The 22,956-nt window shown below is 38.6% G+C and overlaps 1 protein-coding gene across 37 annotated transcripts in view; it reads right to left on the minus strand.

Moving 5' to 3' along the window:
* Window positions 1–22,956, minus strand: part of ABI3BP (ABI family member 3 binding protein) — a 241,306-nt gene that overhangs the window by 165,751 nt on the left and 52,599 nt on the right. For all 37 annotated transcript variants that reach the window (XM_064582027.1, XM_064581586.1, XM_064584048.1 and 34 more), the window contains exon 2: window positions 14,905–15,084. In XM_064582027.1, the coding sequence (XP_064438097.1) occupies window positions 14,905–15,084 (180 nt within the window). The remainder of the gene's footprint in view (window positions 1–14,904; window positions 15,085–22,956) is intronic.

The raw sequence follows: 22,956 nt of genomic DNA on the forward strand, positions 1-22,956 counted from the left end.
CATTTCTTGAAAGGCCACTCATCATTACTTCTAAATTTCAGTGTGATAACCAACCTTACTCCCTACCTGCTCCACCCATTCTCACCTTCCAGTGATAAAATGATAATAATAACACATGGATACCACTCCACCGAATCCGTTTCAGCAATGAGGTATAAAGGATTCATATTTGAACTGCAGTCCACATCCATTCTGAAGCCAAGTTATTAGAAAAGGAGAAGCTCAAGTATGGTTGATGCATCCCTCCAGAGGGTAGTATCGACAAAAAAAACACTTCACCACAAAATACCATCAAGGGACCCTAAAGTAATGACATATTAAAAAATTAGAAAAGCAGCAATTGATAGACTCTACCAACTCAGCAACATCACTGATACCCTTTCAGAAAGTTCGGTGTCCCTTCCGGAAAAGCACTGATGGGGCATTTTTCTAGAAAATTGGGGAAAGAGCAATGTCTGCTTAGGGTACGTGCAAACTCGTGGTTTTGCAAAGCTTCATGGCAGCCAGAAGTCCAAATAGAAGACAGAGTAGTTAAAAGTCATGTCAGGAGTGCACGAAATTTACTAATTTAACTACGAATATAAAAGTTTATGATCCCAGGGTCCTGGGATCGAGTCCCACATCGGGCTCCCCGCTCGGCAGGAAGCCTGCTTCTCCCTCCCCCACTCCCCATGCTTGTGTTCCTGCTCTCGCTCTCTCTCTCTCTCTGTCAAATAAATAAATAAAATCTTAAAAAAAAAAAGTTTAGTAATTTTTAATGAATCAGTGAGATTAGTAACACTTTGTCCTTAGTTGCACATAAAAATGAAAGTCTACAGAATTATGAATCATCACAAATTACTAAAAGCCCTCTTTTAGGGTGTTTCTAAGCCCCTGTGGATGATGTGGTAGGCTGAGCATGACATTGAATCTGGCCCAGACTCAGTCCATGTTTTGTTCATTTCTGTACTTTTAAACATGAAAACCGTAATTACACAACAAATGTTTTCTGAAAGAATAATGAGTATGTTCCTCCATGCCTTTATAGCCTGGGGTGAGAGTAAAGATGGAGGAACGGAGGCTTTTCAAGAAGAAAGGAAAACATGATTAGAAGTCTGGGATATAGCAAAAGCAAAACATCTTTTTTTTTAAAGCCAGTAAACCGTAATCACTGAATTACTCTTTGATAAACCTATCTGTAGAACTATTTTCTTTGATGTTTTTGCTTATAATTAATATGTGGTTTGTATGTAAGAATTATCCTTCTTTCACCTGAAAATTTTAAAGCAAATTTTAAAGCAAATCCTGCACTGTTCAGTAATTATTTCCATTACAAAATCAGTTGAATACTGAACCAATCCCCACTTTGACAGCACGTTCTGCTACACCCCTGGGTCTCAGAGGTCTGGCTACTCTCAGGCCCTAGCCCCCAAACAGGCTAGGACAATGGTAAGGGCCAAATGGCACCACAAGCACAACTGCTAATGCAAAAAGGACTAGGAACAGCCTCCACTGGTGGGATTCTAGAAGGTTCAGCCAAAGATTTGTTCTGAAGGGAGCTGACAGCTTCCATTGGGGTGTTTGCTCCAGGAGCTGTCGTTCAGACTTGTTTGATGGCAGAAAGGAGAAGCAGCCCCTCAGGAGAGTAGTGTGCAGAGCATGGTGGGAAAAGAGAATGAAGCTGTGGTTGGAAGGGAGGATGTAGGGAAGGAAGGGGTGGACTGAAGGGGTTGGAGGGGGAAAGAGGCCTTTTCCTAAACACAATCATGTGTACTCCCAGACGCTCCACTACAGTCCTGCACTCCTCACAGCTTACTGAAAGTCTTGTAGGAAAAATGCATCTTTTCCAGAATGACATTTCAAAGGCACATTCCATGGAAGAAGACATTGCTGGAAACTTTTTCTGAGAGTTTTAATTACAGTGAGGATCAGGCAGGTGATGTGTGGAAAACACACATGTCAGTCAGTGCCAGCTACATTCTCTGCAGGCCCAGTTAATGCAAATCATAATAATCAGAAGATGAAACCCCTATTTTTATAAGCTGGGGTAAAGTGACATTAAGGACAAAGTATAAAACATTTTCCTTCTTCCACAGTCTCTGTCTCAACTTGTCACAGTATGTATTGTCTATTTAATGTTGCACCTGCAGGTGAGTGCCGACTCTGCCTTCTCCAGAAGCCTGACTGCATGGAACCCTCTCCCATCCGGGTCAGCAGCAGGATTGAAGCCCATTACTCCTGACCTCACCCCCCAGGGCTGAAAAGTCAACTCCCCTTCCCACAGGCCTGCCATCCCAACCCACGGATGCCACAGGATTGCAATCTCTGAACTGAGACAGACTGTGTATCTGAACAGGGGTAGGAGAGGGGCTTGCACCTGCCGAAGAGCCCCATGAATGCACGAGGCAGTGCCAGCTTGTGCAAGGACTGCTGCAGCCACGTCCTGCCGGACGTCACCAAGGAGGTGTGCACACCAAAACCTCCCTGCATTCACCCCCAAGTCTCTCCTGAAAGCAAAGGGCAGCAGTAGTCCCTGAGTCTGGGTTGGGAGAGGAAGGCCTAGCAGCAGGAGCAGGAGGGGACCAGGCTTCGAACCAAACCAGAGGAGGGGCTGGGAGATGGGCACACAGGAGCCCAGGCACCAAGCCCTCAGTACATACACCTCTGGCTCATCTGACCTCACAAAGAAAGCACAACAGCAAAGCATTCAACTTCTAATGCAGGGCCCTTCTGAGTGCACTGGTCACGTGCCCACAAAGTCAGCCCTGACCTGCCCCCAACTATCCCCACATACTGACCCCAACTGTGATGTACCAGGTCGCTGTTAATTTCCCGCGGTCCTGGCATCCAGTCTGGAGCATCTCATTCAGCCACTGTCCCAAGATAACCCTGCCTTACTTTCCAGCTCTGACAAATTATCTCCCAGACACTGGAAACAAATACTTAATAAACTATTTCTCTTACCCACTTGCCCCCACAGCCAGTCCACATCCTTTTCTAGTTTAGCAGACCTGTTAGACATTAAAATTGTTGACTTTATTGCCTGTGGTTTTTTCCCTTGCCTGTGTTTTGTATGTGCACCCCACAGAGAAATTCAGTGTGGGGTGTTGTCTGCGAACCGGTCTAAGGTTTGGCAAGGGCTTGCTTTTGAAGGGGAGACTGCAGTGCACACATTTTCCACTGAGTTTATCACTCCGTTATTATCTCTACAGGAAGTACTATAAAAAAATCAGGACTTCGTTTGGATAGTTTTCATTTAAATAATAAAAGCTAGGTCACATTAGCTATCAGGTAAAAAGCCAAAGCCTTCAAATCAAGCAGGGTTGTTTCTTCCTTTTTAAACGCTTTAGTCGACATCACATCACCACGTAGGGGGAGGGGGTCAAGAATAATCCCCACAACAGGGGTTTTTACATAGGGTTCAAAGGACACAATACTCACGTGCCATGGGGAAAGTGTGACGGTCTGGGGGTCAAATAAAGGCACAGGCTCTGGAGCCAGGCTGCCACTTAGGGATTTCTCAACTCCTCTGGGATTTACTGTCTTCACTGGGAAGAGGAGGATTTTAATAACTTGTGCTTCCCACGGTAGCTGTGAGGATGTAACCTCTGTGAAGCCCTTGGCCCAGCACATTATAGTTGCTCAACAACATTAAGTCATCAGTAGACAGGTTGGTGAGAAAGCCTACTCTGGCATTTGATGAGCAACCCTCTGCGCCCAGCCTTCTGAATGGAATTCACAGAGCCAAACCTGCAGCGAACCTCTTCTTGATTTTCTTCCTCTTTTCTCATTGAGGAGTGTCCCCAGTTGCAGGAGAAAAGGCGAGGCTACCAGCTTCGAATCAGATGGTGAAAGACTTGGGGTCCATGCTAAGAATTCAAGGCTTTCTCTCAAGTATATATTAAGCGTATAATTTTTAACTGAACTGGGGCACTTGAGAGAAAGGGGAGGAGTATCAATTGTGTCAGAACAACAGGTGTAAGCTAAAGCTGTGCCTAATAAATAGGGTAGGGCCAATGCATTAACCCAGTTGGATACTTTCTTTTTCTTTTTTTCTCCCAGAGAGTACCACTCTGGACCAATAGAGAGGTTTTATTTTGTTGACTGGAAGACTCTCCAGCAAACCTCCAATCAAACTCTGGGGAGTCAGCTCCTATACCCAGAGATCTATTAACGCTGATTGTGGAGTACACGAGGGAAGGTAAGACTCAGCTCTGGCCCCAAGGACTTCACTATGTAGCTGGTCAGAGAGGACGCAAATGAAGACAAAACAAAACAAACAAAAACAGGGAACAATCCAAAACAACATAACCAAACGCTGGCCTGCACGACATAACACTTCAAGTATGATCCTTAAGTGCCAGGCATTAAATGCCCAGGGAAAGGAAAACTTGTAAGGAAATAAGTGGGCCATTAGGAGACTGGGATTTGATCGTATTCCTTAATTGTGAGATGTATTCCTAAAAGTAAAGGAAATTTTGAAGTCTACATATGATCTTGTATATCTATTCCCACATAACCCTCCAATTAATCCTTCTACTAGCAGCTGTCTTTCCTTTTAAGGTATTTTAACAGCAAGCCTCTGGCAACAAATCTGGGATAGAGTATACTTTTGTTTTGGTCCATGACCAAAGGGCCATAAGCTATGTTGGGGGACCCCTTTCAATATAATTAGGAATGAATTTTTTTAAAGTTAGATTTTGGTCTCAGTGAGCTGTGCAATACATACGAAAAAAAAATTGTCATGCTTTATATTGAAATATTATAAATTTATTTTATTTCCAAGAGAAGATAAACTTTGAAACAGTTTATTATTTGGTGAGGTCAGGAAGACCATAAAAACATTATAGTTGAATCCAAGAGAAAAATAGAACTTTGAAAAGATGTTATCTGTATCAGAACATGGTGAGATGGTCATCTATTATGAAACCAGGCCTTTCTGGTGTCAACTCATGGCAGATTATTTAAATAATGGCATAATCATTTATTAAGAAATTGATACCCGCTAGGCCAATTTCTTTAAAAATCTCTTTTGAAGCTTACTTAAGCTCTGCTAAATTTTGCACCTCAGAAGAAAATCAAGTGATTGTGAGATTCCTATTTTTTTAATGAAAATTTTGGATTAATCTTGAAGATTCAAAGCCAAATGCTCCCCAACTGGGAAAACGATTTCCAGAGAAGGAATTAAGAGGTCATTCTGAAAACAGTTCTAAACAAAAGAGGAAAATCCATCTTAAATGTGACCTACCACTGCTTCAGACTTCCTGGGTCTCTCTCCCTTGCCTCTCTGCCATTCGTTCCTTTATTCACTGTGACAACACTGGAGGTAAAAATGGAAACCCTCTAGGGTGTCCTTAACTCCTAGGGGTTTTCTATCTGGATAGAGCATAGGAGAACAGAAGACCCACAAAAATAAAAACAAATAGCCATTTATTTAGAATGATGGTAAAATACTCAGCCTTTAGGATATACATAGAGAGGGACATAATTGTTGACTGCCTTGGCCAGAAGTGGCCAAGTGGGGAGCAGAGGAGGTAGGGCTTAACAGACAGGGAGCTCATAACAAATAGAGATGGTGATGGTGGTGGAACAGGTGGGGGAAAACAAGTTTTAAGGACACAGTAGGTGCTTTACGTATTTTAACTCATTTAACTTATTTAACTTAATTCGTTAGGTAGCTGATGGCTCCTTCCAGAACATATGGCCTTTTTTCCCCTATTCGTTTGGAAAGACATTATAGAAGCAACATATCAGGGGCTTATGAACTGTCTATTGTAGAAGAACAGATAAAGTGCCCAAAGTTTTAGAGCCAGTAGAGTGTTTCAGAGCTCAGTTTCTAGAGCCAGACTTCCTGGGTTCAAACCTTGGACCTGCCACTTACTAGCTGAGTAAGGAACTTCAGAAAGTTTACTTAAAACTCTTGGAGATCCATTTCCTTACATGTAAAAGTGAATAAGACTACTCTGGCATAATTAGCATCCCCGATGTACATTTGGGGACTGCCTTGTATTCATTGCTTGCTGCTATCTTGCTGTCTCCCCTCACACCCTCTTGTTAAAGATCATTAATCCTTGAGTATTCGGTCAACAGAGAGAGGGACTGAGCTGGTTGCCATGGCTGCCACTTCATCTTTTCCTGCCTTTAGTTTATCCTGCTCCTCTTTCACGACTTGTCAAGCTAATTAATTCCCTCTATAATTCTTCAATTATTTCCAACGTCCACTTCCAGCTATTTTTTTTCGGTGAATCCACCACCACCTTCCTTGGGACACTTAAAATAAAAATTCATTTCTTTTTGTCATTAAAGTGATATATTTACTCTTCAGTGTAATAAATGGCAATCTCCATTACCTTACATTTCATCCCACTTCCATAAAAATGAGTAGAGCAGGCTTAGACATTTTTATGAAAAAGCTACTGAAGAAAACCATTGAAATTCAAAAGTTTGCAATGCTGAAAGAAAAAAATTATGCATTTCCTCTTGCTTTCTATACAAATGTAAAAACTAAGGGTAAAACGTGTATGGGGGTAGAACAATTGTAAAATTTGTGTGGAACCACAGAAGACCCCAAATAGCTAAAACAATCTTGAGAAAGAAGAACAAAGCTAGAGGTATCATGCACGCTTATTTCAAACTACATTACAAAGCTATAGTAAGCCAAAGAGTATGGTATTGGCATAAACACACATATAAATCAGTGGAACAGAATCACAACCCCAAAATAAACTCACACATACAGTCAATTAATTTATGACAAAGGAGTGAAGAATACATAATGGAGAAGGGATAACCTCTTCAATAAGTGGTGTTGAGAAAACTGGAGAGCCACATGCAAAAAAGAATGAAACTTGACCACTATGTCACAAAAATTAACTCAAATGGATTAAAGACTTGAACATAAGCCCTGAAACCATAAAACTCCTAGAAGTAAATATAGGCAGTAAACTCTATGGCCTTTGTCTTGGCAATGATTTTTTGGATTTGATGCCAAAAGCAAAGGCAACAAAAACAAAAGTAAACAAATGGACCACCTCAAACTAAAAACAAAGGAAACCATCAACAAAATGAAAGGGCAACCTAACTAAATGGGAGAAAATATTGGTAAGCCATGTATCTGATAAGAGGTTAATAACCAAGGTATATAAATAGCTCCTAATGCAGCAGCAAAAACAGACAACCCAATTAAAAATGTCAGAGGACATCAACGGGTATTTTTCAAAAAAAGATAAACAGAAGGCCAACAGACACATGATTAGATGCTCAGCATCACCAATCAGGAGGGAAATGCAAATCCAAACTATAATGAGAGATCACTCACACCAGTCAGAATGGCTAGCATCAAAAAGGCGAGAAATAACAAGTATTGATGAGGATATGGAGAAAAAGGAACCCTCGTGCACCATTGGTGAGAATGTAAATTGGTGCAGTCACTGTGGAAAATAGGATGGAGGTTCCTCAAAACATTAAAAATAGAACTACCATATGATCCAGCAATTCCACTTCTGGGTATTCATCTGAAGAAAATGAAAACACTAACTCAAAAAGATCTATGCCTCCCTACACTCACTGCAGCATTCTTTACAGCATCTAAAACATGGCAACAGTCTAAGTGTCCATCAGTGGATGGATACACACACACTCTCTCATAAGAATATTATCCAGCCATAAAAAAGAATGAAATTTTGCCATTTCCAACGATGTGGATGGACCTTGAAGGCATTATGTGAAGTGAAGTAAGTCACACAGAAAAAACAAACACTGTATGATCTCATTTATAAGTTTAGATATATCTCAAACAAAAACAAAACCAAGTTCATAGATACAGAGAATAGATTGGTGGTGGCTGGGGGCACAAAGGGAGACCAAGTGAGTGAAAGGGGTCAAAAGGTACAACAAACTTCCAGTTATAAAATAAACAAGTCATAGGAATACAATGTACAGCATGGTGACTATAGTTAATAATAATGTACTGCATATTTGAAAGTTGTTGATTGAGATCTTAATCTTCATCACAAGAAAAAAAATTTTTGTAAGTATATATGGTGACAGATGTTAACTAGACTTCTTGTGATAATTTCTCAGTATATACAATACCAAATCATTGTTTTACACCTGAACCTAATTTGTCAATTATATCTAAATTTAAAAAAAACACAATCTTGTAGGGGATATTCGTAATCTATGGGAATATAAATTGCATTTTAGACATACAATATATATTGTTCTGGATCATTATAAATAACTTTATTCAAATTTTTAGAATCGATTTTCCCCATGGTATAAAAGTGAGAAATTTCAGATTAAGAAACTGATGATTAAATTTTGACCTAAACTTGCTGAGATAAAATTACCATCAGTTTAGTAACTGAAACAGTGTCATGCTTTTATTTTTATCTATGTTTAATAGAATAGGTCAAAATTCTTACCATGCTCTTGTTAGAAATTGCTTCACTAGATTAAGACAGTGGAAAAGTGAAATTTAGTGATGAAAAATCCTTTCAGCTCTATCTTTTCAGGATTCATCTCATTCTCCTTTAGAGGCCACAGCTATGGAATTCTATGAGTCACGTGAAGACTCAATTCCCCAAAGGACACAAAACAGGAAATGCCCCTTAATGATTAAAAGATGATCATGACTATAGGAGAGAAGTGTGTGTATCGAGGGTACTGTGTCATAGTCTTAAAATTTTGCCACTTCTTTAGTTTCTTTATGCTGGGAATTGTCCCTTCTAAGGAAACATTTATTAGGTACGATAAAGAGATGAGTTTGGTAACATCTTTTTAGTTACTGACAGCTTTGTTAAAACATTATACCTCTACAATTTTCCTGCCTGCCCCCTGCCCCCAAATAAAACAAAACAGAAAACAAAACCACAGGACCCGCACTTAGACCAAGGTTTTCAACCTAGCACTAAATCTTAGAGCAAACCAGAACTTTAGTGGTGATTGAGCCCCATTTGTTATTAGCAATTGAGACAAACCTCAGAAAGGTTAGATAAATTATCCAAGACCACTCAGCATGTTATAAAAGCAACTGACAAAATTTATAAAACCTACTACTCTGTACTAGGGTTTAATTAGATTTTATTCATAATCTTCACAACCCTCCTGAAAGATTATTCTGTATTTTACATGAAAGAAATGAAGCAGAGAAGTTACATGACTTACCCAAAAATTTCCGCCGTTAGTTGTATTGAATTTGAACCCAGGTCTGCCTGGCTCAAAGTACATACATACTCTTTCCCCACATCATGCTGCTTCTCTGGGTAGAGGTGGACCTGTCCTAGAATGAACACGTTAGCATTCTGGGCCAGGCTCCTTCCAGTGCAGGCCATCTACAGAGCAGTTAGTACTGTGTCCTGCTAGCAAGCTCAGAAATCACTCTAAGGAACCAGCAGCAAGACGGCGACTCGGGAGAGCGGCTGAGAGAGCCCTGACTTCGGGCGAGGAGCTCGCCCTATTAGAGCAGTGAGTGTGAGAGTTAACAGTTGTGAGAACAAGACAAGAAATTTGCCCTCTTAAATCCTGTTGAGTCCTAACACCTGGTTGGAAGACTAATTCTTTAGTCAGATTGTGTGGTAGTGATAACTATAGGATTTATTTTCAATTCAAGCTTTTCTTGCAGTAAGAATACTGAAATAACTCCTTAACTTGCACTACATAACTGATGGAATAAAACTCTTTCTTGCCCATGTGATACTGATTAAAGTCTTTTTAGATGTCAAGTGAACATCATAAAGTGTGAGTCTATAAAGATTCAAAGTCAGAAAATTCTCATGTTTTACTTTATTGGACATTTGCAAAATTACCAACAGCTCAATTTAAAAGTAACAAAGCAATGGCTGGATGTGTAAACCAGAAATGAGAACATTCATGGTATGGGTTTAAAAAAAGGATATAGGAATCTAGATCTACTAAATATGAATCATGTTTTATCACATCATTGCAAGACTCTCATGGCCATTAATAATTATTCATAGTCACCTGGGATATGCTCCAATTAATCTAAAATTTTAGAAGATATTGCTGAAATAAATTTTTTGCAGAAGTTCTATATAAATCATATTTTCCAAAATAGCAAGAGGGACTATTTTTTTCAGTTTTATATGTAAGACCAGTATGTAACTTTTGAAAATGCCTTTCAATAGATAGACCAATATTAAAATAAATACAGAAATACTTACAAGTGATTACTCAGGAAGAAAGTTTTAGTCCACCAGTCACTAAATGCTAACTTGAATATTTCTGAATGATCAACAGCTTCTCATTTCAATGGTGGAAATCTTTTAAACATACCATACAGGTGAAATGTGTCACAATGTGGCACTTAATATTGTTTAGAAAATGAAAATAAGTTTGGGTCTAGCTTAGTGTAACTGAACAACTACTATCTTATTACAGAAGAAAGTAAGAGGAGAGGCTTTAAGTGATGATTTTTTTCAAAAAGGAATAATTCTTTGCTATTGTAGAGTAGCTTGCACTCAAGGGATTTCAACTCATCACTTGATAATCATGAATTCACAAATGCACCCACCCACAGCACATCTGTGAAAAATAGACATTATTGCTATTTTACAGATGAACAGAATTGAAACTTGAGATCATACTGGTAAACTGGTGGGAGAGAGAATTGAGACACAAATTTCAAGTGTATAGTTTGTGACACTCAGTATAATGGTTCCTCAAAGATAGCTCAAATCCTAATCCCCAGAACCTATAAATATGTTTGGTACTATGACAAAGGAGAATTAAAGTTACAGATATAAATATGGTCGATAATCAGCTGATCTTAAAATAGGGAGAGCATCCTGGATTATCCAGCTGGGCTCAATATAGTCACGAGGATCTTTTGAAGTAGAAGGGGGAGGCAGAAGATGAATTCAGAACGATGTGGAATGAGAAACACTTGACTCACTCTTGTTGGCTTGAATGCGGAAGGGCAATGTGGCAGCCTCTAGAAGCTGCAAAAAGCAGGGAAACAGATTTTTCCCTCAGAGTCTCCGGGAGAGTATGTAACCCTGCCCACACCCAGAGAGAGCCAGTTGGGCCTCTGACATACAGAACTGTAAGATAATAAATCTGTGATGTTTTAAGCCACCAAATTCGTGGTAATTTGTTATAGCAACAATCAAAAATTAATAGCTGCTTAATCAATTAGGAGCAATTAATATAAAACAGTCATTAAGGAAGACTATAAATAATAAACTAAAGCAACCAAAGAATAATTTAACTTGGAAATGCAAGTCCATTTTGAATTAAAAATGTAGAAACACACAGATTCTTTGGCATAAAGAAAGATGGAAAAGGAAAGATGTGAGAGGATTTTTTTTTTTTCCTCTTCCACTGGACTACTAGAAGAGAAAGGAAATTATAAAAAGAACACATTTATCTAAAGGATGAGGTAAGAGTTTTTAAAAGTCTTCTTGGAATAGCCTTCCAGGAGAAGTTTTGGAATCTCTGTCCCTAGAGATAACTTTAAGATACACAGTGATGTATTTTATCTACGCTGGATGGCTTAGATATATACTTGCCTGATGACAAGGGCCTAGACGAGACAATCTCTCCTGGCCTCCTCCGGCCAAAATATTCTACACAGACTTGAGTCCATTCAATTCAGCACAATTATTTACTGCCTATTTACTCAATGTAAATCATTTTGCTATGAATAACCAAAGAATAGCATAAACCCTGACTTCAAGAAATTCAGTTTAATAGTGAACCAAGGTAAACAGCCAACACTATGCAGGCTAGGCAGTGAGAAGAATCATAAGGGTTGGGTACATGAAATATTGATTAAACCTCATTAGATATGTAAAAATCAATGCACTCTTATTGATCATAAAACAATATTATAGGTCACCACTGGAGACTCTCAGGGCACCAATTTATTACAATGAGAATTTAGGGCGCCTGGGTGGCTCAGTTGGTTAAGCGACTGCCTTCGGCTCAGGTCATGATCCTGGAGTCCCGGGATCGAGTCCTGCATCGGGCTCCCTGCTTGGCAGGGAGTCTGCTTCTCCCTCTGACCCTCCTCCCTCTCATGCTCTCTGTCTCTCATTCTCTCTCTCTCAAATAAATAAATAAAATCTTACAATGAGAATTTATCCCAACCTTCCTAAAATTCTATATAAGGAAAATTTAAAAAAATAAACTCTTTATTGTAGAATTTCAGCTAAAAAAGGCAGAATGATAGATTATATCTAGACTGTGTCTAGAATGTATCTAGAATATAAAAATTACCATTTTAGAAGTCCTGTATAAAATAATGGATCTGAGAAATAATCAGCAATGGATCTGGGCAATAATCAGCAATAGATGCAAAAGCTATTAAGTGATAATTTGATGGTGAATTTTATCATGGAGGGATCTGACCGAGATCACCTAAACACACCAAACAGTCTTAACATCACTGAGCATGACATTAGCCATTTATGTGTCTCTTTTCGTGAGTTGTTAGGAAATAATAGTGCCATCTATATTCCTTTTTTTTTTTTAAAGGAACCAGGGCTCCTTTTTTTTTTAAAGATTTTATTTATTTATTTGAGAGAGAGAGAATGAGAGACAGAAAGCACGAGAGGGAAGAGGGTCAGAGGGAGAAGCAGACCCCCTGCTGAGCAGGGAGCCCAATGCGGGACTCGATCCCAGGACTCCAGGATCATGACCTGAGCCGAAGGCAGTCGCTTAACCAACTGAGCCACCCAGGCGCCCAGTGCCATCTATATTCTTTCACCCAATAAGCTGTATCCAAATTTAGCACAGCTTCCAAATCGATGTATTTTTTCATGAGTAATACAGGACAGAGAGGAACCAGTCAAATGCAGAATGTGGACCAGGATGTATGAGCCAAGTATTCCAGCAAATCAGTGACATTTAAGAAGGGAGGAAAGAGAGAATTGTTATAGGACAAAAGAGACTTGAGACATAACAACCAAATGTAACATGGATATCTTGTTCGGATCCTGATGCAAAAAAGAAACAACTCGAAGAAGGCATTTTTAAGATCAGAGAAATTTAAATATGGACTAGGTATCAAATGATATGGTAAGATTATTATTATAACGAGATAAAGGCATGGCATTACTCAAAATATTTCTCATCTGTTAGAGATGCATACTGAAGTGTTCGCAGACTTAAAAACACAGTATCCAGTTATGCTTTAAAATCCTGTAATAAAAAATTATGTGTATGAAGAATACACGGAACAGGATCAGCAAAACAGTGATCTGTTTTCAAGGTGCATGATGAAACATGAGGGTCATTGTAATATTTTCTCTCCTTAGATGTTTGAACTTTCCATAGTAAAAAAATTTAAAGGACGACAACAACAGTAAGTAAATAAAAGTATGCTGGGTCCATCTGATTATCCCTCATCACTGAGCTATTGAAACCTTCGTATATTTATACCAGAATTTTTCTTTCCTTTTTTGCACACATTTTTCACTAGCAATCTGACTTCTTGCCCTTTAAGATTGAACACTTTTCACCTCTGATGGAAAGGAAGTTTACAATTGACCAAATTCTCAATCGAAATAACCAAGGGGAAAACTATCATAAATAAAATATTACTTCTGATGCTCAATAAATAAAGGAGCAGTGGACCTGCCTCTGTTTGTGTATGGGGTGAGTATATAGCTTCCAGGCATTTTTTGTAGTAAAGAGTGAATGTGGTGGGGGAATATTTGCAAAATTTCAAATTCTTTGGTTTACATGGTTAGGGTTGGTGTTGTAACATTGGTCAAAAGTGTGTAATTCTCAAATTTTTTTTGGCAACAAACTGTAATGTGTTTGTTTTAAAACAATTATCTTAGGTAAAATCTAGTCTAGACGTTTAATTAATAATGTTACTCTCCTGTCTGATTTTAGAGTACAACAGACTTCTCTATGAGGAGGAAGGGGCTGCAGGACAAAATATATTTCTCTTCAAATGTTCCCTGCTTATACGCATGAATGCTGGATCTGATCTACAATAGGGCAAGTGACAGGGTTAAACATGGCAACTTCATGGAAGGCTCTTCAGCAATAATCCTAGCAGTGGAGCAAAATACAAATCTCATCTGAGACATCAGAAAGCCTTTGAACGCATTCATAATAGATGATCCCCTTTTCAAAAATATTATCCTTTTTAAAAAAAGGATTTATTTTTGCAAATAATTTTTCTGGACAAGGCTTAAAGATGCTTACATCCTCAAATTACATTGTTAATGGGATTAAAATCATTTCCAAAGAAATGTAAAATTTTATCATACCTGCAAAAGCTTTTAATTTTTTAATCTTTTTAAATTTTAAAAAATGTAATATATTTTATTTTCTTTTTTAAAGGTAGCTTCTCATGAAGTTGTTATTTTCCACCAGAAGAATGTAAAGACAGAACAGGGATGGGCACCTGGGTGGTTCAGTCAGTTAAGTCTGCCTTCAGCTCAGGTCATGATCCCAGGGTGCTGGGATCGAGGCCTGCATCGGGCTCCCTGCTTGGCAGGAAGCCTGCTTCTCCTTTTCCCACTCCCCCTGCTTGTATTCCCTCTCTCGCTGTCTCTCTCTCTCTGTCAAATAAATAAATAACATCTTTAAAAAAAAAAAATGGAGGAAAAGTAATCCAAATAAACAGGCTATGTTACAGAGATCTAAACCAGGCACTTTAACTTACTTTCCCTTAGGCAATTTAAGTTCTCTGGTCAAGGATTGTAAGGATAACGGCAATGAAGGTGATTAGCTCCGTGGTACACACGAGTTTGCATTCTGTATTGTTTCCACACAAAGCACTGCGGCTATCTAGGTTACAACAATTATGTAAATGATTTGTAACTTTGGCATTTGGTTTGGCTGAGATGTAGAAGAAAGTGTGCTTGCCTTCAAGATTTATAGTTCACGCGGTACCCATTACCTGTTACCTCTCTTCTTCCCACGCCTGAAACCCAAACATCTTACCGACCACAGCCTCCGTGAATTTCCCTTCCGCTGGAAGAGGGAAGTACTGGTTTGGTGACAAGTTGCTGCCATATCCCAGGAGAAAACCTTCTAGTTTTACATTTGGATTTGGACGTAGGAACTTCAAGAGGATGGAGTCGCTTGTGGTATTGATGTGGACTTTCAGGCTTGGCCTTTTACCTAAAGATGGGAACACAAAATACAGGGCTGTTATTTTACCACTTCAGCATCCCAGGGCAAATTCAGGGCAAAGGTTAGTTGCTAGAGGCACTGTTATTAGAAAGCATGCTATCTACTTAGCTACTCAATATTCCAACACATACACCCAAACTGCTAAAGCACGGGTAATTTTGAGATCCAAAAACCCAAACTAAATAACACAGAAAGCAGTACAGAACACAAAGTAAAATCTTAGGGCTTAATATTTGGTAATTTATTATTGAGTAGGTAGATGGGATTTAAGGCTATTTTGGTTATCCAATAGTCAAAACCTTCATTGGATATATACTGTCTGGGAATGTTCAAAGGATCTGAAATTTCTTATTAGTAAATTTAACTACTGCACTTTGAAAACCCCAGCCTCATCAATGCTGCCCTCCAGCTGTATCCCCAAAAGACAGAAATTGATATGTAGAGTTGGAAACAAAGGGACACGGGTTGGGGGGGTCAGCTTAGGGAGAATAGGGAGTTCTGAGCGAGTTGATAAATGGAGGAGAAAGATCTTTAGGTCTATTTGGGGCCTGCAGGGTCAATGAGACAACTACATGGAGATGACCCACAGGAGGTTGAATAATCAAGTGTGATGCTCAGGACTAGAACACAGATCCATCTGGACGTCATCAGTTTCTAAATAATCATTGGATGAACTTTCCCAGAGAGATTGTGCAGAATGAGGAGAGAAAACTTAAACTTTCAAGGCTTTTTTTTTTTTTTTTTTTAACTATGTAGGCCACAGGGGCAGATTATCACCCTAACCAGAAGTCTTGACCAAGCAGTGAGTAAACAACATTGTCTTTTGTCTTTGGGACCAGAAGGAGCGGAGTTCAAATGCCAGCTCTGTAACTTAATTATCAGTGGGGCCTCTGGCTACTCACTGAACATACTTGACCCTGAATTTCTTGATTTGTAAATTATGAATACTGGATAACAATGTCCACTTTGATGGGTTGTTTACAAAGATTAATGCAAATGGCACTGTCTAAAAGCTGACACATAGTAATTGCTCAATAATTGGTTACTTAATGAAGACCATCCATAACCTTTTAGCCACAAGACAGAAATCCAAAATGGCTTTGTAAGATTTTTTGTAAATTCATATTAAACTAATTTGGTAACAAAACCCAATCTGAACCATATGAGGCCACTAAGTAGTTCTCAAATCTCACTGAATAGTCTGTGTAATTATTCACATGTTTAATTGTAGGAATATTAACATGTTTAATTAAGGGGTGCTAGCCAAGCCTCCACTGAAGAGGTCTAGACAACCTAGTACATTTCTAAAATCCAAAGAGTTTCTGAATTCTAAAACATGTCTGGCCCCAAGAGTTTTAGATACGAGATTGTAGATCTCAATTATTTTCTTTCTTTATTCTACAGAGATTTACTATTTTTAGAATATTTTACCCATTGGAAAGATGGCATTTATTAATTTAGTAATCCACATTTGATTTCTCATGATTCAAAGATTTATATTGCATTAATACCAGTCAGTACCTCTGAACAGCATGGCTTCCCCAAGTCATCACAATAAATTTATACTATTCCAGTCAAAATTAGCCTGGCCTGCCTTAATATAGCTACATAAAAGGATTCCAATAGGCCTTTGAAAAAGTACAGAGAGCCCCTTCTTGGATACCAAGTTGTGGGAACCAGTGTCTTACCTCAGCTGCCAATACTACTATTTCCAGGTATGTACATAGTTCTTTATACTTCCAAGAATTTGATGAAATTTCCATAAACTTCTAGATTCTCAAATTGCCATTCCTACATTTCTGGCAAAATTGAAATCCAGAGATATTAGGTGGTTTATCCAAGTCCAAGGAAGATTCATCTCATCTAGCTCACCTAGTGCAATTCTCTCATATCACAAACAATGAAATTGAGGGCAGCCAGTTCTCTCTGTCACTCTGCAAGTTAAGTGCAAGGTCAAAACTGGATCTCAGTTCACACCAAGCTGAACTTCTTGCTCTGTTTTTATTTATTTTTCAAAAAAATTTTTAAAGATTTTATTTATATCTGATAGAGAAAGAGCGTGCACATGCGCACAAGCATGGGGAGCGGCAGGCAGAGGGAGAGGGAGAAGCAGGCTCCCTGCTGAGCAAGGAGCCCAACGTGGGGCTCCATCCCAGGACCCCGGGATCATGACCTGAGCTGAAGGCAGACGCTTGACCAACTGAGCAACCCAGGCGCCTTCCTGCTCTGTTTTTATTGAGAACGTCATCATTAGCTAATAGAGTAAGGAGTGGCCAACCCCCCAGAACCATAATGCTCAAATTGATGCTAACTGCTAATGTTTTGTCCCAATTTCGTTAGCTTTTGATGAGGGGATTTATACTTCAGCTATAACATAGATTTTGTCCAAGCCAATTTTTCCCTTCTTAGTTAGGTGCCTAGATTAACCCTAGAGTCACTCCACTACCTTCGAATGTTATTAGGTCCCAGAGTAAATTAAAACACAGCTGGCCTGTTTCCAACCCCTTGTTGGGAAGCAGAGAATAAGGAATCTTGGTGTACTTAGGCTGCACTCATTTTTAACTAAGAGCCAAGAGTCACAGCATCATCACATTAGACCTTTGCTCATAGATTTTGGCCTGATGTACCACATTACTCTTCCACTTGGAAAATGGAAAGGATAGTGGCACCAAGTGAGGAAAAGGAAGACTGTAAACAGAATTACTGACCAACAAAAGTGGAAGTGTTCTCATTTCCTCCACATGGGAATTTTTATGACTCCAGTCTTTTTCTCTTTCATTCATGATTTATGTCAGCAAATACATCAAGATCATGTAACTTTTTGAATGAATTGGCATCTAGCTGACCTACTTTCTCCAAAATTCTAATTCATACTACTTTCTGGAGCTAAACTTTTAAAAGTCTTGAAAAAGAGAGAAAGATGCACACAGACAAATCATATCTCAAAGCAGCATCACAAACTTAATATTTTAAGACTATCATCCCAATTGCTTATTTGAAGCTCGAAATTCACGTCCCTTCATTATCCTGGCACACATTACTTCTTCCTTTATTACTTCTCAACATGTCTTATTTCTTTTTGGCCAGTATAACCTTCTCACATTCTGCAGTGCACTTTCACCTATGCTCACATTGTCACCCAGTATGGATTCCTTCTATCTTATGTTTGTCTTCTCTACACCCCTTCACCCACTCAATCACTACACCATTGGTCTTTTCAGTGCTCAGCAAAAAGGTTAAGCAATTTTTGCCCTTTCAATCTGATTAAGTTTGTCAAGCATTCCTTCAAATGAATGTTTGGACTGGTATTCAATTTTACACTCCTGGACAATTCTCCTGATATTTTAGGGTATATCTCCATGCATCCTATAATAATTTTTAATCTTTGATAAGTTATTCTTCATCCTGAGTAATTCTAGTTTAATGGTTTGGAACACTAGTCATGTGATGACAGTTCTCTTTCAATGTTAGCATGAAAACCTCTGGTGAATGCCATAAGGTAGAGTTAATAGAAAAATAATATAGCATGATACGAGCTTAACTAGGAAAACATTTATAAGCAAAATGGCAGATATGTTGCCCAGAAAAGCCCAGGAGTACAGAGTAATAAAAGTACTAGAAAAACATTTTATTGTGTCTTGTGAGAAATAAAGCCTAGGCCAATCAAGAGTGAGACAAAATAAAAAATGTGAACGTTCCAGGAAAACACCACCATTATGGCTGAGAAAAAGATTGCACATTGGTAAAGTAGAACTTTGGATCTAGGACAGTTGTTTCTAATCCTCTTTTTGCAACATCCTAGGGTGTCTCTAAATAGTTCAAAAGGGTGTTGTGAAATATTAAAAGAAAAAAAGTCTTTCAAAATCAAATTAGAATTAATCCTCTTTTAATTTTTAAAAGTAAATACATGCCCTGTAGCATTAAATCACATGTCTGTGTTTCAATAAAACTATATAGTTGACCCTTGAACAATATGGGGGTTGGGGCATTGACCCACCATACAGACAAAAGTCTGCATATAACTTTTGACTCCCCAAAACTTAACTACTTATAGCCTACTACTGACTGGAAGCTTTACTGATAACACAGTCAATTAACACGTATTTTGTCTGTGATATGTATTCTATATTTGTATTCTTACAATAAAGTTAGCTAGAGAAAAGAAAATGTTAAGAAAATCATAAGGAAGAGAAAATACATTTACAGTACTGTATATATCAAAAAAAATCTGTGTATAAGTGGACCAGTGCAGTTTAAACCCATATTGCTCAAGGGTCAACTGTACTTGTAAAAATTGGCAGTTGGCTGGATTTGTCCACCAGGTCATAGTTTACCAACTCTTGGTCAACATCATTAGTCTTCAGGGAAATGCAAGTTAAAATCACAGCAAGATACCACATACCCAAGAATGGATAAAATTAAAAGACTGTCAATAACAAGTATTAGGCAGGGTTTGAAATAATTGGAGCCCTCATACACTTTTAATGTAAATGTTAAGTGGTGTGACCATTTGTGAAAACTGTTGGACAGCTACCAAATAAACTATCAGTTTCATTCCTAGGTATTTTTTGAGAAAACATGAAAAATAATGCCATGCTAAGACTTGTATGCAGATACTCAAAACAGCACCAAACTGGAAATAGCCCAAATGTCCATCAATAGTTAAAGGGATAAACACATTACAGCTAACCAATACAATAAGGTAGGACTCAGCAACAAAACAAGACAAGTTACTTATGTAATTCAACATGGTTGAATCTCTTGTCTGGCGTGAGATCATGCCACTTAGCGTGGGCAGGACCTTCCTCATCGCTGAGTAGTATGCCTTTCTCAGAGATGAAAGGCTTTCCTCTGATTCAATCCTCTTGCCATTATAGCAACTGGTGAGATTGGTTTTAATAGTACCTAATATTATTATTCACATTCAACAAATGGTACATATATAAAATCAGCAAGTCCTTTTTAGGCATTATTATCTTCCCAGAACTGACAGTTCAAAGTTTCAAATGTATTCTTTATTCCTCTTACACAATGGATTGCAGGTGGAAAATATTCTGAGGCCTTTATGGTCACATCTTCAGTTTATATATTAAGCAAGGCAGTTACTATCTGACAACGCATTCAAAAGCTTCCAAAAACCATGTTTGATGGCATAAATTGTATTTAATTGAACTGTGATGTTAAGTTATACAAACCATAATTTTAACATAGGACTTGGCAATAATTTAACATATGCTTTAATTCTTAGAGAGCCAAAAAGAGATCATATAACAGCAAAGGACTCCCTGTCCTGGTACCATGATCCAAGGAAATGTGTTAGAAGGGGAAAAATAATCATATGGAGATTCATTAATTTTCCTGTGGCAGCCACAGTATGAAGGGAGTGGCCAAAGCCAATTATACAAGAATCTTCAGTTGTTTCTGATCCTTAAATAGAAATGTGTTGTCTGTAGTCTATAGCATGGCTTTTCTTACCAAAAACAGCAACAAACTGAAAGCCAGTGATATGAGTGGAAACTTTCCATAGCAGAAAGAGCATGGGAGTTTTAGTTAAATATTTTAAGGAGAATAAAGATTAAATGTTTCCATCAACTAAAAACAATTAGACATTATAAAAACTACTTCCACCAGTGCTGTAACAGCAAGATGCTTGTACAACATTCCATTAGAAGAGAGTCTGTGCAAAGTGGTTATGAAGATAAAGAAAGGCATGGCCCATTCGGCAGTGACATGATGGCATGCCAGACAATTGCTCTGTCGTGGTGGTATATATACAGAATTATAATTAAAAGCACTCACAAAGTAATTCCTAGAAAAATCCTTTTAAAATTCCAATTTATTGTATTCCATCAATTATTAATCCCATATATCTCATGGTATCGAGGCTCTCTGGCTCCCAGAATGGAATTCCTTCTCAAAATCCACAGATTCTCTGTCACTCTTTTCCCAACTCTTTGGGAATGAAGTTCTACCAAGGCTCAATGGAGAATTAATGACAGCTTGCAAAGAGTTAGTGTGCAGTAAACATGTAGTAGCTCTACTACAGGTCTTCCAGAAACAGGGATGCCACTGACAGTTGTTTGAATTGGGCACTGCAAAACGCTAAATGGCATCATTCAAACCATCTTTTATTTATGGCCCTATACATTAACCACACTCACAAAGACCATGCAGAAATAGTTGCTATTTACGAAAATGGGTGATTTGATAAGGGTAACTAACTTGAAATTCTCTAAACTCTTCCCATAGGCCTCAGGCTGCTCCTGCCCACCCTTCTTACTTCATGCCTTGGATTTCTATCTTCCCTGCCTTCTGATTCTGCTGACACTGGTAATAAGGGATATGGGTGGCAGAATGCCTTTATGTAAAGAAGATAGGAGCTCAGTCACAAATATTTTGGACATTGTGCTTTCTAGAAGTCCAATGTGCTATCCATTGCGCTACGGAGCCACCTGGACATTGTGCTTTCTAATGTACAAATGCAATTGCTTCACTCAATGTATACAATTCAGGTGATGAATCAGAGATCTAAATAAGAACAACAGATTAAAAGAGATTTGGGGCATTCAGGAAATGGTGAATTAATAGCACCCAGTTTTAGAGATGAACAGAAGGCAGCCCTACTTGTGTTTTATTAACTCAAATCTAAAAACATAAGGGGAAAATCCTGATGAAAATAGGTTAGATTATATATAAAATGAGACTTTTATAAATCTACAGAAAAAAATGTCATTTTTTTAAAAGTGCAAAAGTTGGGTAAAAGTCCCATAAGCCACATGAACAGCTGCCAGAGTGGGAATGGGGGCCCTTAAAGAAACTCTGACCTTGACTTTACACATACACGATCAACGTGAGCAGGAAGCTCAACCTACAGCCTTTTGTGCTCTTTGCTCTAGTGCAAGCAGAACAACATGTTCTCTTTGCAATGCCTCGTGGGGAGTTTGCACCGGAAGACATGTCCCTGCATGCAACGCGTGCTTTCGGAGGTCAGGAAATAAAAAGTCCCGGTTCACCTGAAGAGCTCCCTTTATAAAGCCACACCCAGACAATTGCCATTGAGCCATAACTCCCAGGTGTCTGCTAGTTACCTTTTTATTAGGATATTATGGTTACCAAATACCTGGAGAATGTTTGCCATTGAATTTAGAAAGAAATGACATTTTGCTAGAAATCTGAGAGGGAAAATGTTTTCTTCCTAACGGAGCACTTTATTTCTGTTTGCCCAGCTGTTTGTATAAGCGAGGTCCATTTCAGCTAAAACAACCACAGTTTCCCACCTTGGTCAGAATTCCCAGTGCCCTGATTCCTCAGGCCAATACTTCACTGCCTGGTGACTTTGGATGACTGAATGAGACAGACTGAACCTGCCAATGTTGACATTTCAGCACCACTTGGCAAGACTAATAGTTTTACCAAAGGAGCAATAATTTCGTTACCTACCTTGTAACCCAACCAACAGCCAAGCAGGAAAATTACTTTTCATAGACTACCTTCTAAGTCAACAGCCTTTCATTCTTTGGGAAAAATCTCATCCTGAAACATACCTTCAATCTAACTCTCCTAAAATTACCCTTTAAAGACTGGAGCATGTTGAGGCTGGGGGGCAACCACATGCAACCAACCAATAACCACATATTTGCTATAAGGGAAGGGGGGCAGTGACACGATTATCTTCAAACAACAAAATCTAAATAAATTCTGCATTTGCCTTGGGAAATGTGTATAACCATTCATCTGCTTTTCACTTTATTCATTCACTACTAGATACTAGGCATTAGTGATACCAATTCAAATATGATCTCTCACATCACAAAGATTAAGCAGTCTAGTAAATTAGGCAGATGGGTAAGTCAATGATTT

The sequence above is a fragment of the Mirounga angustirostris genome, unplaced genomic scaffold (genome assembly GCF_029215605.1).
Source record: "Mirounga angustirostris isolate CCGP_5_RB_7025 unplaced genomic scaffold, mMirAng1.0.hap1 SCAF_1, whole genome shotgun sequence".
In the NCBI taxonomy this organism is placed as follows: Eukaryota; Metazoa; Chordata; class Mammalia; order Carnivora; family Phocidae; genus Mirounga; species Mirounga angustirostris.